This window comes from Vulpes lagopus, chromosome 2 (assembly GCF_018345385.1).
Source record: "Vulpes lagopus strain Blue_001 chromosome 2, ASM1834538v1, whole genome shotgun sequence".
Classification (NCBI taxonomy): Eukaryota; Metazoa; Chordata; class Mammalia; order Carnivora; family Canidae; genus Vulpes; species Vulpes lagopus.
Genome location: NC_054825.1, coordinates 172778768 through 172796679, shown reverse-complemented (window position 1 = coordinate 172796679; position 17912 = coordinate 172778768). Strand labels below are relative to the sequence as shown.

The 17912-nt window shown below is 38.6% G+C and overlaps 1 protein-coding gene and 1 long non-coding RNA gene across 18 annotated transcripts in view; one reads left to right on the top strand and one right to left on the bottom strand.

Annotated features, from left to right (window-relative positions):
- The window catches only part of ZNF260 (zinc finger protein 260), a 129328-nt gene that overhangs the window by 43561 nt on the left and 67855 nt on the right, over window positions 1–17912 (top strand). The window contains exon 6 of one of the 10 annotated variants that reach the window (XR_005986282.1): window positions 11530–11570. The exons of 5 other annotated variants lie outside the window; for them this stretch is intronic. Coding sequence is in view for 2 of the 5 variants with exons in the window: in XM_041745897.1 (XP_041601831.1) it covers window positions 14112–14133 (22 nt within the window). In the remaining 3 variants the exon portion in view is untranslated. Of the gene's footprint in view, window positions 1–4597; window positions 5711–9225; window positions 9321–11529; window positions 11571–14096; window positions 14134–17912 lie in introns of those variants that run through there. 4 more of the 10 variants (XR_005986281.1, XM_041745900.1, XM_041745897.1 and 1 more) reach the window with 4 other exon arrangements.
- The window catches only part of LOC121485486, a 97049-nt gene continuing 82131 nt past the window's right edge, over window positions 2995–17912 (bottom strand). For 6 of the 8 annotated variants that reach the window (XR_005986296.1, XR_005986294.1, XR_005986298.1 and 3 more), the window contains 2 exons: window positions 5207–5322; window positions 2995–3740 (listed from right to left, as the gene is read on the bottom strand). This is a non-coding gene — a long non-coding RNA (uncharacterized LOC121485486). Of the gene's footprint in view, window positions 3741–5206; window positions 5323–5947; window positions 6011–17912 lie in introns of all 8 variants that reach the window. The other 2 variants (XR_005986292.1, XR_005986297.1) reach the window with 2 other exon arrangements.

The window sequence follows — 17912 nt, the reverse complement described above, 5'->3', positions numbered from 1 at the left end:
TGCAGGGAGCCTGACGTGGGACCTGATCCCGGGTTTCCAGGATCACGCCCTGGGCCAAAAGCAGCGCCAAACTGCTGAGCCACCTGGGCTGCCCTAAAGTTGTGTTTAATTGAAAAACATTTTATATTGCTTTTTTATTTAAATTAGAAGTTAAAATAATTTCAGTTCCTCGTTCACTCTGGTCACATTTCAAGGATGTGAATAGTTATTAATCTTTGTTCTACAATTTTATGTTGTAAACTGTAGATAGTGATCATATTAATGCCTACGGTTGGTATAAGGATTGGATACATTAATCTGGGTGCAACTCTAGAGCACTTAATAACACCCTTGCACTTAACAAGACCTCAAGAAAAAGGGGAACCTGGGTGCTCAGTGGTTGAACGTCTGCCTTCAGCTCAAGTGGTAATCCCAGGGTTCTGGGATTGAGTCCTGCATTGGGCTCCCCATGGTAGGGGAGCCTGCTTCTCCTTCTGCCTAGGTTTCTGCCTCTCTCTGTGTGTCTCTCATGAATAAATAAATAAAATCTTAAAACAAAAAACAAACCCACAAGTCCTCAAGTAACAAAACTGTTGTTATATGAAGATTCTAAGTATTCACCATAAATTTTCTATGAATCAAAAACAATGAAAATATAAAATTAGTTTTCATGAGCATTTAAAAGGAATCTTTGAAAATCAGATTTGCTCACTGGGTGTTATACTATATGTTGGCAAATTGAACTCCAAAAAAAAAAAATATATAAAAAAACCCCATCAGATTTGCTAATGTCCTAGGATAGAACTTCTTAACCTAGGGGTGCCTGGGTGGCTCATTTGATTAAGTGCCCACCTTTGTTTCAAGGTTATGATTCTGGGGTCTTGAATTTGTTGAGACGTTTTGTGTCCTGATATGTGATCTTCTTTGGGGAATGTTCTGTGGCCAATTGAATGGAATGTTCTGAATATATTTGTTAAAACCATCTAGTATCTAGTGTATAAGTCCAAGTTCCTTTATGTTTGTCTTTAACTTTTCAGGGAATTTGGGTGCGCATATGTTGGGTGCATAAATATTTACAATTGTTATATCCTCTTGTTGGATGGTTCCCTTTATTATAATACAGTGTCTTTCTTTGTCTCTTGCTACAGTCTTTGTTTTAAAGTCTGTTTTCTCTGATACAAGTATTTGTACCTCAGCTTTTTGTTGACATCGATTTGCATGATAAATATTTCTCCATCCCCTCACTTTGAATCTGCAGGTGATTTTAGGTTTGAAATGAGTCTCTTGTAGGCAGCATATAGATGGGTCTTGTTTTTTTTATCCATTCCATCACCCTATGTCTTTTGATTGGAGTATTTACTCCTTTTACATTCAAAGTAATTACTGATAGGTATGTAGTGGGTGAAGCATGCACTTTTAATAAAGTGGGGCTGGTTCCCTTCCACAGTTGGACTCATAGCCATGGTAGAGACCAGGGCAACCGGACCACTCTGCAAAGTCACTCAGGTCAGGGGTACAGTTGTACCAAGATGCCCACATCCTCCACAGGAGATCAGGATAGGCAGTATGGGCAAGGTCTGCACCATTCTTCTTGGGGAGGGGACCCACAGTACAGGGACTGAGACAGGCCCAGCTGGAGGGGGCAGGATGTCATGTAAACAAATTAGGTAGTGAATGCCTGCAATTCCCAGGTTCCCACAATACTGGGGCCAGCGGAGGGAAATGGCATCTGCCAGCTCATGTTCCTGGAAAAGTTCCTCAGTGTACTCAGATTAGTTACTTACTCTCCCTCATGTTTTGCCCAGGTGTTTCTCAAAAGGCTGCATCTTAGTGGGCTGTCTGTTGCGCTGACTCTTTAAGGGCAGGGACTTAGCTTCATGTCACCCTCTGGCCTCTGCCAAACCTGAGTTTGCTGAGTTTTAAAGTTCGAGACTTTAAGTACTACTGATTTTAAGAACTCATAAAATTTGCCCCCTCTGATTTTCAAAGCCAAATGTTGTGGGGATTCATCTTCCTTGTGCAGGCTTCCCAGTTTGATAGTCTGTTCCCTCCCTACAGCATCCATCCTGCAGGGGTTAGCTTCCCACTGTTCTCTGCCCTTCCTGCCCTCTTCAGTGTGACCTCTTCTCTAGGTTAAGCTGTGGAGTTTGTTTGCCAATCTTAAGGTTGTTTTCTGGGTTATTTGCACTGATGTGTTATCTAGTATCAATGGGATGAGGTGAGATTAGGATCCTCCTACTTCTCCATTTTCCCTGGAAGTCTTCCCCAAGCTATTACTTTTTTGTTGACAGATTTTGTAAGAGATAATATGAACTTACTTGGCTAGTAAACTAGTAAACAAAAGTTGTATATTTAATCCTAACTCTAAAGGCATGCCTGTTTTAATTAGACATCAATCTTAAAGTAGCTTGCATATGGAATTATTTCCCCGGATAACATAAACTTGAAAAACATTTGGGTTAGTTTCTGTCTTTCTGAGAGTTACAGAATGGCACATACTTTCAAGTGCTTCAATTGAATAGGGCTTTTACAAATTAATTTTAGTGATATCATCTGGAGATAGAATATCTCCTATAGGGATCCCTGGGTGGCGCAGCGGTTTAGCACCTGCCTTTGGCCCAGGGCACGATCCTGGAGACCCGGGATCGCATCCCACGTCGGGCTCCCGGTGCATGGAGCCTGCTTCTCCCTCTGCCTATGTCTCTGCCTCTCTCTCTCTCTCTCTGTGATGACTCTCTGTGATGACTATCATAAATAAATAAAAAATTAAAAAAAAAAAGAATATCTCCTATATATCCATATACATTTACAACTGTATATGGACATAAGACATAAACACACAGATGTGAAGACCTTATAGTTATTAATATTTATGGAGAATATTTTCTTTTTTAAGATTTTTTATTTATTTATTCATGAGAGACACAGAGCGAGAGAGAGAAAGGCAGAGACACAGGCAGAGGGAGAAGCAGGCTCCATGCAGGGCGGGGGGTGGGGCGGGGGGGGGGGGGGGACGACACTCTATCCCTGGTCTCCAGGATCACAACCTGGGCTGAATGTGGCGCTAAACCGCTGAGCCACCTGGGCTGCCCCTGTGAAGAAGATTTTTAAGATTGGTTTTCGTCCCTGGAATTAAACCTTAAAGAGATTGTGCAGGAGTTTGGGTAAAAGAGCCCTTTTAGCAGTTTGTATTTTTAAAAGGCCTCTTTCCTTTTTCTTTCATTCAATCTCAGGTTTACATTTCAAAGACATGATAAGAGGTTTAACTTCTAGGGACAAAGAAAGAATAAAAGTGCTTCAAAGAAGGACTTTGGTTTCCTAAGGCCAATAGCCTTTATTAGCCTTTTGAGATAAACAAGGGAAGTTTTGGAATTGGTAAAGGATTGGGTGAATTTTGAACAGCCTTTAAAGCTGACTTCTGTTGTGCAAAAAGATTTGTAAGGATAGTTCTCAGTTCCTCAAAGAATTGGGCTGTAACTTAAATTGACATCAGTTGATCCACCTATTCAACTATATTATTCTCAAATTTCTTCTTTCCTTATGGGCAAATACTTCTAATTTTAAATATTTCTGGCAGTACTGAATAACCTGCTTGGGTCTAAAAAGGGTCCCCAAAGAGCATGCAAAGGATATTACCTTCCCAAAATCCAGGGCTGCTCCCAAAGATAGCCAGTACTAAGAACCAACAACCTGCGCATCCCAGGTAGGTAGAAAGCCAGGCCAGTCACACAGTTAGGTAAACAAGAAGGCAGTAGCTATCCCTGGAAGACAAGGGATCAACACAATGGATTTGGGTTTGGAAAGGGAGACACGATGTGAAATTTTCTGGACATTGCAGAGATTCAGAAGAACTGATTCTGATAAGAATTTTCCTCCTTTACTGGCTTCTGCTTTTTCTAGGATCCACTCTGCATGTTCTGATACCTACCAGATACCTACCTTGGCCATTTAAAGGAAAATGTAGATGTTTACCAGAAAATCCTTCAGTTTTGTCAACTCTGGGAAGGGTTCTTTGAAGATAGAGATGGGGTGTCTGTAAGACTGTTAACTTGGCAGACTTTTGTTTACAGTTATTATTCTTCAGAGTGGATAAACATTTCAGAGGATTGGGAGAATGAGTACTCAAAGGAGGATAGAGGGGAGCAGTAGGAGTTATTATGTCAGTCTTACAGTCTTTTGTTGTAGGTACCTCTTACATACTTAATTTTCCTGCAGCCTTTTGCAGGGAATCTTTTAATAACACTATTTTGGTATTTTTAAACCTTTGGGAGGCTTCTCCTTGCCAATTCTGTTTAATTTGGGAAGCCTTGCATTCAGGTGCACTTAAATGATCTTACACAATTGCATTGTTCCCATCATGGCCATTGTATTTCCCATAAGGGTTGGCAGCAGTTCAACAGGACCCTAGCCACAAATGGAATTGACCCACGTGTCTGCCCAGCCATAGGTGCAAATGGACGTGTTTGTCCAGCCTTATTCTTGGGTTCCCAACCTGATGGTTACCAAGCCAAGTTCTTTAGGACACAAAACTGGCAGGTAGGTTTTTATACCTTCTAGGACCATAGATCTTTTTTTTTTTTTTTAAATTTATTTATTTATTTTTGTTTATTTATGATAGGCACACAGTGAGAGAGAGAGAGAGGCAGAGACACAGGCAGAGGGAGAAGCAGGCTCCATGCACCGGGAGCCCGACGTGGGACTTCGATCCCGGGTCTCCAGGATCGCGCCCTGGGCCAAAGGCAGGCGCCAAACCGCTGCACCACCCAGGGATCCTAGGACCATAGATCTTAGATATAAATTAAATGTGCCAGAAGGTGGAATGCTTAACTCTTTGGAATTTAAAGATCCTGTTAGCTAAGCCTTTATTTACATGAACATAACAAACAAGTCCGCACCTTAACATATCAGCAGTAGCCAAAAGATGTCACTGTGAGCTGGCGAAGAGAAAGCTATGTGTACCACCAGCAATTTCCAGTGTGGACTAAACTAGCAGACTCCTCTAATGGAGACTGTGTATTAGAAATGGAGAAAGGTAGTGAATGGGGACTATGGACTGGAACTGAGGAAGGGATTCCAACATGGAATTGAGGATTGAACCAAGGGCTAAGGAATAGTGCTGTTAGAGCCTCCTGTCAGTCCAGCCTGATGTTCAACCTGGACTTTAATGCCAATTAGATTGGTAGCTCAAATGCAAAAAGAGCAGAGCTCAAACTAAGAGAGGGCTTACCAACAGGCCTTGGAAATGGCAAGACAGTGAACTTAGAAGTGTTCAAGGGCTGCCACACTTTGTTCATTTTCCCCAAATGCCAGTAGTTCTCTTGAATTCTACTGCTGCCACCAAATCTGTTAAAAAAACGAAATTCAAATAAATAAACTTGAAGATTTCACTGGTTTTGTTGAACAATTCATGAATCCATGCGAGGAATGTATTGCTTATGTAAGGTTGTGCTCTAAAGAGTGCAGCAGAAGGGGTTTATTAGTAAATTTCCTAGTATTGGCCAGGAAGTTCCATGTTGACTGATTAAAGTTCATCTAACAGTCTGAAAATGCCACCTCCCTGAATTTTGTTAATTCAGATATGTGAATAATGAATGTGCCCTAATACATTGTTGAGATACAGCAAAGGATGTTCACAAGTTTACAGGAGTAATTTCAATTACAGATATCTTTGATGATCCCATGCATTTTAGAGATATTTTTGCTCACAGGGTTCTTAACAGAAGGAAACTAGCCTCCAACTATTAAATCTTTTTTTTTTTTTTTTTTTTTTTAAGATTTATTCCTGAGAGACACAGAGAGAGAGAGGCAGAGACATAGGCAGAGGGAGAAGCAGACTCCATGCAGGGAGCCCGATGTGGGACTTGATCCCGGGATTCCAGGATCACACCCTGGGCCAAATGCAGGCGCTAAACCGCTGAGCAACCCAGGCGTCTCCCAACTATCGTATCTGTTAAGTGGAAATAGCTACCTTATATATTTTTGATGATGAATTAATGCATGTTTGTTGCAAAATATTCAGTATTTAAGGAACCTGTAAAGAACAAACATAATAATTAGCCATAGTTCTGCCATCCAGAAATAGCCACTTTTTATAATTTCATGTACCTTCTTCTAAACTTTTTCTCTCTGGGTATGTGGTTTTATTTTGTTTTGGAGATACAACTGGTATGTTCTATGGAACCTCCACACTATTTTCCATACTGGCTACACCCAATTTACATTTCTACCAGCAGTGCAAAAGGAAAGATTTCCTTTTCTCTTCATCCTTCTCATGCTTGTTATTTCTTGTCTTTTGGATAGTAGCCATTCTAAAGAGGTGTGAAGTGATATGTCATTATGGTTTTGATTTGCATTTCTCTGATGATTAGTGGTGTTGAGCAACTTTTCGTTTACCTATTGGCAATCTGCATGTCTTCTTTGGAAAATGTTTATTCAGACTCTACCCATTTTTTTTTTTAAAGATTTTATTTATTCATGAGACACACACACACAGAGGCAGAGACATACAGAAGGAGAAGCAGGCTCCCTGCAGGGCTCGATCCTAGGACTCCAGGATCATGCCCTGAGCCAAAGACAGATGCTCAACCACTAAGCCACCCAGGCGTCTCAGATTACCCATTTTTATTAAGATTGGTTTTTGGCTATTGAGTTGTAGGAATTCTGTTCTGTTTTGTTTCTTTTAAATATTTTACTTATTTATTTGAGAAAGAATGAGCCGGGGTAGGGGTGGTAGAAGAGAGGGAGAAGCAGACTCCCACTGAGCAGGGTGCCCAACTTGGGGCTTGATCCCAGGACCCTAGGATCATGACCTGAGCTGAAGGCCAACTGAGCCACCCATGCACCTCAAGTTGTAAGACTTCTTTATATATTTTGGATATTAACCCCTTATCAAATCTATGATTTGCAAATATTTTTTCCCATTCAGTAGGTTACCTTTTCATTTTGTTGATGGTTTCCTTTGCTGTGCAGAGGCATTTACATTTGCTGTAATCCCACTTATTTTTCTTTTTGTTGCTTTGCTTTTGGTGTCAGATCCAAAAAATCATTGCCCGGTCCAATGTCAAGGAGCTTGCCCTCTGTTTTCTTTTAGGAACTTTATGATTTCAAGTCATATATTCAACTCCTTAATCCACTTTGAGTTGATTTTTGTGTATACTATAAAATACATTCCAATTTCATTCCTTTGCATGTGGTGGTTTAGTTTTCCCAACACCATGTCTTGAAGAGACTGTCATTGTCCCAGTGTATATTCTTGGCTCCTTTGTCATAAATTAATTGACCATATGTATGTGAGTTCCTTTCTGGGCTCTTTGTTCTAGTCCATTGACTAATGTATTTTATGTTAATATATTGTTTCTTTTATCATATTACTGTAACTTTGTTTCTCAAGATTCCTTTGGCTCTTTAGGGTCATTTGTGATTCTATACATTTTTTTAGAATTGTTTGTTGTATTTCTGTGAAAAATGTCATTAGAATTTTGATAGGGATATACTGAATATGTTTTATGGTAGTCTAGATATTTTAACAGTATTAATTCTTCTAATCCATGACTGTGGATTACCTTTCCATTTATCTGTGTCTCCCTCAATTTCTTTTCACCAATGTCTTATAGTTTTCAGTGTACAGTTCCTTCACCAGTTTGATTAAATTTATCCCTAGGTATTTTATTATTTTTTTTTTAATTTTTATTAAAAAAATTTTTTTTATTTATTTATGATAGTCACAGAGAGAGAGTGAGAGAGAGAGAGAGAGGCAGAGGCAGAGACACAGGCAGAGGGAGAAGCAGGCTCCATGCACCGGGAGCCCGACGTGGGATTCGATCCCGGGTCTCCAGGATCGCGCCCTGGGCCAAAGGCAGGCGCCAAACCGCTGCGCCACCCAGGGATCCCGGTATTTTATTATTTTTGATGCAATTATAAATAGGGTTTTAAAAATACCTTTCTGATCATTCATTATTAGCACATAGAAATGAAACCAGTTATGTCCATTGATTTTGTATCCTGCACCTTAACTGAACCTAAGAGGGTTGTGGTTTCTGTTTGTTTTGGTGTAGTCTTTATAGAGTTTTCTATATATAGTCTCATGTTATCTGCAAATAGTGACAGTTTTACATCTTCCTTTCTGATTTGGGTAACTAATTGCTCTGGTTAGGTCTTCTAATACTGAATAAAAGTGGCAAGTGTGGGCATCATATCTTGTTCCTGATCTTGAAGGAAAAGCTTTCACACCATTAAGTATGATGATCTTAGCTATGTGTTTGTCATATATTTATTATGTTGAAGTGTGTCCCTCAGTACCCGCTTTGTGAGTTTTTAACAAATCAATGTTGAATTTTGTCAAATGCTTTTTCTGCATCTATTGAGATGATCCTTAATTTTTTATCCACATAAATTTTTTATCCACATTAATTTTTTGCCACATAGAAGAGACAAAGTTACAGTTTTATCATACTTCTAGGCATGTAGTTATTAGATAGTGGCAGTGGTCACCATGTGATTTGACACATCTAAGAATTCAAAACTTGGAATTTCAATTATCAGGGAACAAAGTATGAATTAAGACTGCTATTCAGAATTTCATATTTTTTAGAGATTGTGGTTTTTTTTTCATAGAACATAGGAATGATCTGGGCGATCCAAGTATCATACACACATCATTATTCACATTATATTTGAAAGGACAGATTAATAGAAACAAATAAATATGCACGTAACTCCTGTGTTGGACATAGGAACAAGACTGAGCCTTTTATTATTATGCTCAAGTTGTGACTTATTAGATCAATTCTTTGAGCTAGTTTTATGTGTGCAGATCTATGTAGAGGGCAAGAATATATATCTTCCTTTGCTTTTTGAGAATCTTTGTGACAAATATCATTAGTGAGGAAGAACTGAAATCTGAAGATTGGGTCCTGAAATGAGGTAACATTACATGGAAATATAGACTTAAGAATGTCAAATTTTACTGTAAGTAAAAGGAGAAGCACAAAGGAAATTAAAAAAAATAATAAACAAGGGACCTTAATTATTCTTTATAAGTTCATTAATTAATAGGCGGTTTTTACTTGGTGTCATTAGGTGTTTATTATATGCCACTGAAAGTCCTTTATGGTTTTTTTTTTTAATTTTTTTTTTAATTTTTATTTATTTATGATAGTCACAGAGAGAGAGAGAGAGGCAGAGGGAGAAGCAGGCTCCATGCACCGGGAGCCTGACGTGGGATTCGATTCCGGGTCTCCAGGATCGCGCCCTGGGCCAAAGGCAGGAGCCAAACCGCTGCGCCACCCAGGGATCCCAGTCCTTTATGTTTTATTTCATTTGGTACATATAGCAACTTTGAGGTAGGTCACTGTTGCTTTCCCATTTTACTGATGAGGAAATAAATCAGTTAAGTAATGTAGTAAAAAGTTACACAGTAACAACTAAAGGTAAAGTTAATAACCTGAATTTTGAATGATGGATCCTATGTTCTTTATAATGACAGTATACAACCTCCAATCACTTTTAAAACGTGATTGTCAAAAAATAATAAAATAAAATAAAATAAAAATAAAATAAAATAAATAAAACCTGATTGTGTCACTAATTCATCAAAAAATATTTTTCATCAATGGGATCCCTGGGTGGCGCAGCGGTTTGGCGCCTGCCTTTGGCCCGGGGCGCGATCCTGGAGACCCGGGATCGAATCCCACGTCGGGCTCCCGGTGCATGGAGCCTGCTTCTCCCTCTGCCTATGTCTCTGCTTCTCTCTCTCTCACTGTGTGCCTATCATAAATAAATAAAATTAAAAAAAAATTTTAAAAAAAAATATTTTTCATCAACATTTAATATGAATCAATGTCAAATACTGCAGATATTGATAACATATAGCTTCCCATACTTTAACCTATTGGCTACTCTTAGAGATACTTAGAATTATCATAAACTACTTTATAATATATATAGATCATTATAAAGCAGAATTTTATCTGCTTTCATATCTGTTTCTTAGGAATTTCTAAAAGTTACATATAAGCCAAACATCAGATATTTATTAAGTGCCTACATTATGCCAATATTGTTCCTGTAACTAGTGGAGATACTAGCATTAAAGAGACATAGCTTCTATCTCTTGTTTATACAATTGATCATGTAAATATAAACTATGAATAGGACTAAAACTATGGTAGGTTATGGTAAAGACTATTTTTTAAAAATCAGACAATGCACCTTTGTAGTTGTTGAGAAGAGATATTACGGAGACAAACCTAAAGCTGTAAGGTTTTGACTAACTTACACTAAAGCCATGGTTTGTCAAAGTTCTGCAAAACAACCTCAAATTGACGATGTTCCAGGACTACAGAATTAGGAAAAATGGTAGTTTAATCAGCGAGGAGGAAAGTCACATAGTGTGAATAGCATGAAAAACTAGATGTGAGCTTCTGGTTGAGTCACACAGTCAATGCTTAATTCTCCTAGCAGCACTTAGTAAAAACATATGTGAAGGTCACCTGACTTCTGGTGTACAGGGTTTTTAGTGAGGGTCAGAAACATTGGCACAGGGCAACTATGCAGTTTACTTGAGCTACTCAATTTCAAGCCCCTCCAGAGGTCAGATTGACACATTCATTGTGCCCGGGGCCCCTGGCAAACAAAACAGTTTACTGTAAGTCACATTGTTAGCATAAACTATCTGGTATAGCTCTGAAAAGGTTTTAAAAGGAGGATATTCTAAGGGCTCCCAGCTTATCTCACAGGAGCTAGTTAAGGGCCATTCCTTTCTTTGGAAAGTGCAGTTTGTGTACTTTAAGCCCACAAAGTTAATTTTTACTGTACCCATGAGATATCCATGGAGGTGAATTTATTTAATAACCCTTATGGTTCTGTGTATTTTGGTAGGTTGTAAATCATTTCTAACTTTCTAGCAAGTTACTTATACTCAGATTTCACTCCATAATGAAATAATTCTGAACTACACAAGCAATAACCAGAGTTACAACTTGCTTTTTAGTAAGAATATGGATTCTGTGGCACCTGGGTAGCTCAGTCGGTTAAGTGTGTCTGCCTTTGGCTCAGGTCATGATCCCAGGGTCCTGGAATCAAGCCATAAGTTGGGCTCCCTGCTCAGCGGCAGTGGGGGGGGGAGGGGGCTGCTTCTCCCTTTCCCTCTGCCCTGTTTGCACATATGCACGCTATTTCACAAATAAAATCTTTAAAAAAAAAAAAAAAAGAATATGGATTCAAAAGTCACCTCTGCCACCTTATCGTTACGTGTTTTACATTTCTTCCTAATTGAAACATTAATATACACTATGCAAAAGATATTAGTTTGTTTTTAACATTTATATATTTATATCCATTTAACCATCACATACATAAGATAAAGCATATTTTTAATACAGCAGGGTGTTCTCTTCTGTTTCCTTCCAGTAATTACCAACTTGCCCCTACCCTCAACAAAGTTAACTACTGTTCTTACCACTATTATGATAGGTTAGTTTTAATTAGTAGATTCATATAAGAGTTCATATAAATGTTATTTTATATAATGTACTTTTTTTTTTTTTAAAGATTTTTATTTATTCCTGAGAGGCACAGAGAGAAAGAGGCAGAGACACAGGCAGAGGGAGAAGCAGGCTCCATTCAGGGAGCCCGACGTGGGACTCGATCCCGGGTCTCCAGGATCACACCCTGGGCTGCAGGAGGCGCTAAATCGCTGCGCCACCGGGGCTGCCCAATATATAATGTACATTCTTATCTGGATTCTTTTGCTCAATCTCACATTTATGAGAATTATCTGTTTATGCTATTTTATTATTAGGTAATGTTCTGTAATTAGAATAAATTCCATTTTATTTTGCCCTGTTCTTTTTTTTTTTCTTTTTAATTTCTATGACCAATGTGGGGCTTGAAATCAATGACCCCAAGATCAAGAGTCACATGCTCTACTGACTGAGCCAGCCAGGCGCCTCTGCCCTATTTCTTTAGATAGACATTTGTGTTAACAGTTTTAGGATAGTGTTGGAAAATGCAGCGAAAATAATTCTGTGTTTTGATGGACACAAATGTTTGTTTCTACTGGGCATATATACAAGAGTGGAAGTGCTAAGTCAAAATGTATATACTGCTTTCATAGATCCTGTCAAATAGTTACCAGAAGTGGTTCAAATAGTTCACATTCAACACCAGTAACCTTACTTTTGTACAGTTGTAACAAGTAAAAACAAAAAAAAGTACAAATAAACTCTTAGGGCAAGGGTCAAGAAGCTTTATTTGTAAATGGGTAGATATTTCACTATTTTAGGTTTTATGGATTATACATTCTATCATAACTAGCTCTGCAGTTGTAGCACTCAACAGCTATAGATCATGTCCAAGTGAATATGTGCACTATATTTGGATAAAACTATTTACAAAAACAGCCAGATTTGTTGGTCTTTGGGCTATAGTTTGCTAATTCTTTCTCTAGCACATTTCTAGACATTTTTTCCTTACAGTCCTTCAAAGGAAACATTTTGAGACTTTTTTTCCCCTGAGTACCCTGCTGTGACAATTCAGAACCACAGATGTACACATAAAGAAATATGTGCTTTGTGAATATTTGTCTTTATACATAAAAGCAGTAAGAGGGGATCTCTGGGTGGCTCAGCTGTTTAGTGCCTGCCTTTGGCCCAGGGCTCAATCCTGGAGACCCGGGATCGAATCCCGTGTCGGGCTCCCGGTGCATGGAGCCTGCTTCTCCCTCTGCCTATGTCTCTGCCCCTCTCTCTCTCTCTCTCTCTCTCTCTCTGTGACTATCATAAATAAATAAAAAAATTTTAAAAAATTAAAAAAATAAAAACCCAAAAGCAGTAAGACTCTCTCCTTCCTCCGTCAATTTTCACTTATTTGGGGGAATTTTATTCTGATTGAGACTACATGCTTGAGTGTAAGTAACCACTAAAAGAATTATATGAGGATGTGTAACAGAAATTTTAATAGAGGAGTAGAATGGGATAATAAATATGATTAATCCCCAAAAAGTTGAGAAAAGAGGAAGAGAGTACTAAGAACAGATGGGACAGGTAGAAAACCAAAAGGGTAACAGGATTATTAAATCCTGTAAAAAGTACTTTAAAGGTAAAAGGATTAAACACTCCAAACTAAAGAGAGTGTGAGCTTGGAATTAAAAAAAAAAAAAAAAAAAAACCATTGCTGTTTACAATAAGAGACATATTTTAAATAAAAGGACCCTGATATATTGAAGTTTTAAAAATGGAAAGAGATATAGTACACCAATACTATGAGAAAGTTGATAAAAGCTATATTGGTATCTCTAAAGTACATTTGAGGGGATCCCTGGGTGGCTCAGCGGTTTGGCGCCTGCTTTTGGCCCAGGGCGCGATCCTGGAGTCCCGGGATCGAGTTCCGCGTTGGGCTCCCGGCATGGATCCTGCTTCTCCCTCCTCCTGTGTCTCTGCCTCTCTCTCTCTCTCTCTCTCTCTCTCTCTCTATGTCTATCATGAATGAATAAATGGATAAATCTTTAAAAAAATAAAATAAAATAAAGTACATTTGAAACCAGAGTATTGGGGCCGTGGTTGAGCATCTGCCTTTGGCTTAGGTCTTGATCCTAGGGTCCTGGGATCCAGCCCAGCATCAGGCTCCCTCCAGAGAGCCTGCTTCTCCCTCTGCCTAGATCTCTGCCTTTCTCTGTGTGTCTCTCATGAATAAAGAAATAAATCTTAAAAAAAAAAAAAAAAAGTAAAGCAGAGTATTACAAATGATAAAGGAGCATATTTCATAATAATAAAGGGATTAATTTTAGAGTAAAATATTTTGTTTTGACAAAAAAATATAGCTTCAAAGTATATAAAACACTAATAAAATTAAGAATAAAAAATACAAATCCATTATCATGCTTGAAGATTGATCACACCTCTTTTTTTTTTTTTTTTATTTTTATTTATTTATGATAGGCACACAGTGAGAGAGAGAGAGGCAGAGACACAGGCAGAGGGAGAAGCAGGCTCCATGCACCGGGAGCCCGACGTGGGATACGTGGGATTCGATCCCGGGTCTCCAGGATCGCGCCCTGGGCCAAAGGCAGGCGCTAAACCGCTGCGCCACCCAGGGATCCCTTGATCACACCTCTTTTAGCAGTATTTACAACAATGAGTCTAAAACTCTGTGTGGGTAGGTCTAAGTACAGGTATCAGTGTAGAGGCTTGCTAGTAGGCTTTGTTAGTTCTATTTTCTACTTTCTGACCATGGTAGCCAGGCAGGAGGGTCTAGTGTGGATAAGCTCTAGAAGGTGGATGGGGGGGTGGGGAAGATCATCTCCCTAGGGTATGTATGAGTGTCATAATCCCACATCCAATCTATATCAACCAAATGGTGGACTGGCTAGAAACCTTTTTGCTACTGTCTCTTCCCTCTATCAATGCAGATGGTTCTCTGCTCTGAATCCATTATTGGAGAGCTCTGTTCCCTGATGTTTGTCCCTCTTGTTGAGTATACTTCATGTGTGAGTTCAGCAAGAGGTGTTTGAAAGCAGAAGGACAGAAAAAAGTGGTGTCAATTCAAGTCATTTTAGTGGCTATACGCCACATCTAGTCTAATAGTCTCCTTTATCTCTCCTAGACCTGGCTTCTTTGGAGTCTGCTTTTCCTGTCAATGAACCACCAATCGACTTTTTTCCCCCTGCTGCCTTTTTTTTTTTTAACCGCTTTATTGATGTGTAATTGACATGCCATACAGTTCACCCATTCAAAGTATACTACTGTATTCTTTAGTATACTCAGATATGTGCACATATCACCATGACCAGAATTAGAACATTTCATCACCCCAAAAAGAAACTCCTTACCCCTGTATTTTCTACTTCACATCTCAGCCCTCAGAAAACACCAATTTAGTTTCGGTCTCTAGTTTTCCTTTTCTAGACTTTTCATATAAATGGAATCATCTAATATGTTGTCTTTGTGTCTGAGGTCTTTCACTTAAAATGTTTTCAAGGTTCATGCATGTTATAAAATATCAATCAGTGCTTCCCTCCTTTTCATGGCCAAATAACATTCGACTGTACAGATATACCATATTTTTTTTTTAAGATTTATTTACTTATGATAGACATAGAGAGAGAGAGAGAGGCAGAGACACAGGCAGAGGGAGAAGCAGGCTCCATGCCGGGAGCCCCGCGAAACTGCTGAGCCACCCAGGGATCCCCAGATATACCATATGTATCTATTCATGCTATTAAGGACATCTGGGTGTTTTCCACCTTTTGATGATTATGAATAATTCTGTGAGGAATATTGTGTTCAAGTTTTTGTGTAGATGTACATTTTTGTTTCTCTTTTCTCTATGCCTACCAGTTGAATTGCTGTCATATGGTAACTCTGTTTCAAACATTTTTAAAAACTGCCAGACTGTTTTCCAAAGTGACCACACTACTTTTAATTCCAATCAACAGTGTATGAGGGTTCTGATTTATCCACATCCTCCCAACACTTATATCTGACCTTTTCTTTGTAGATATCCTAGTAGGTATAAAGTTGTATCTCACTGTAGTATTTTACCCTGCAAAACATATTTAAGTAAGTTTATCATATTAATAATTTTTAAGGTTACAATTCAGTGGCACCAAGTACACTTACATTGTTATGCAACCATCATCACACATCTCCAGAACTTTCTCACCTTCCTAAACTGTGAATCTCTGTACTCATAGTGATACTTTTTGACTCCCTCTTATTTTCCTTTATGTTTTATAGATATCTTGGTTGTGGTTACCATGGGAAGAACATACAATAAAAATCTATTTTAAATTGACATCAACTTTGATCACATACAAGACCTCTACTCCTTTTCAGTTCCACTTTAGATTAATGAAGTCATGAAATTATATTTTTATGTATTGTGTACATATTGTAAATATATAACTTTTTTACTCATGTATCATTTATATTCTGTAGAAAACAAAAAGTAGAGTCAGAAACCAAAATTACAAATATACTGGCTTTTATATTATCTCTTTTATATTATCTACTTTCCTCTGCTGTTTTTCTTTATATTTCCATATAGCTTGAGTTACTGTCTAGCTTCTTTTCATTTCAGCCTGAAAGTCTCCCTTTGGCATTTCTTGTACAGAATGTCCAGTGATAATGAACTCCCTCAGTTTTTCTTTATCTGGGAAAAGTCTTAATTTCTCCCTCAGTTTTTGAAGAACAGTTTTGCCACATATAAAATTTTCAGTTGACAGTTTCTTTTAGCATTTTAATTTTTTAAAAAGATTTTATTTAGGGGTCCCTGGGTGGCTCAGCGGTTTAGCGCCTGCCTTCAGCCTAGGGTGTGATCCTGGAGACCCAGGATCAAGTCCCACATCAGGCTCCCCGCGTGGAGCCTGCTTCTCCCTCTGCCTATGTCTCTGCCTCTCTCTCTCTGTGTCTGTCATAAATAAATAAAATCTTTAAAAAAAATATTTTATTTGACAGCACAAGTGAGGTGAAAGGCAGAGAGAGAAGCAGACTCCCCACTGAGCAGGGAACACAAGATAAGGCTTGATTCCAGGACCCTGGGTTCATGACCCAAGTGGAAGGCAGATGCTCAACTGAACTACCCAGACACCCCTGATTTTTTTTTTTTAAGTAGGCTCCAGACCTGAACTGAGATGGAGTAAAAAACTTGAGCCACCCAGGTGCCCCCCCCCCTTTTTTTTGTTAAGTAATGTCTATGCCCGGTGTGTAGCTTGAACTCACAACCCCAAGATCAAGATATTCTACAAATTGAGCCAACTGGTGCTCCTCTTTTAGCATTTTAAATATATCATCCCACTGCCTTCTAGACTTCAGAGTTTCTACTGCAAAATTTGATAATCTTATGGAGGATCCCTCATACACGATGAGTGTCTTTTTTTATTTATTTTATTTAAATTTTTTATTATTTATTTATGATAGTCATAGAGAGAGAGAGAGGCAGAGACAAGGCAGAGGGAGAAGCAGGCTCCATGCACCAGGAGCCTGATGTGGGATTCGATCCCGGGTCTCCAGGATCACGCCCTGGACCAAAGGCAGGCGCCAAACCGCTGCGCCACCCAGGGATCCCTGAGTGTCTTTTTCTCTTGCTTTTTTTTTAAACATTCTCTGTCTTTCAACATATTGATGTTAATGTATTTTGTGTGGGTCTCTTGGGGTTTATGGTTCATTGAGCTTCTTGGATCTGTAAATCCTTGTTCCTCACATCTGGGAAGTTACTGGTATTATTTCTTCAAATAATCATATGGTTTCTTTTTCCTTTTGTGACTTCCATATTGCAGGTATTAATCTGCTTGATGTTGTCCTATAAGTCCCTTATGCTTCATTGGCTTTTAATCATTTTTTTCTTTTCACTTTTCAGACTTGATAATTTCCAACAAGCTGTTTTCAAGTGTGCTGACTTGTTCATCACCCTTTTAAAGTCATCTCTGGAACCCCTTTATAGAATTTTAAAATTCAGTTACTGAATTTATCAGGTCCAGAATTTCTTTGGTTCTTGTTTTGGAATTTGTTTCTTTGGGGATATTCTCATTTTGTTCATGCCTTTTTTCTAATTTCCTTTACTCCTTGTCTATTTTCCTTTCGTACTTTGAGCATATTTAAGACATGCATTTTAGACTCGTTGTCTAGTGATTCTAATGTTTATTTCAGGAGATTTGTTCTATTGATTGGACCATGTTTTCCTGTTTCTTTGCATTCTTTATGAATTTTGTTGAAAACTGGGAATTTGATAGAACAGCCACCTCTCCCAGTCTTTGCAGACTGGTGGTATAAACCTTCATCTATTAGTAGGGCATGTTCTGAGCCTTGAATCAGCCCAGGATGAAAACACATGGTCTTCGTTTTTTTTTTTTTGCTAGGCATATACTATGTCTGTGCCTGCATATGTGCTTTTTGCTCGGTGTTCCTTATACACCACTTGCTTAATTTCTATGGATG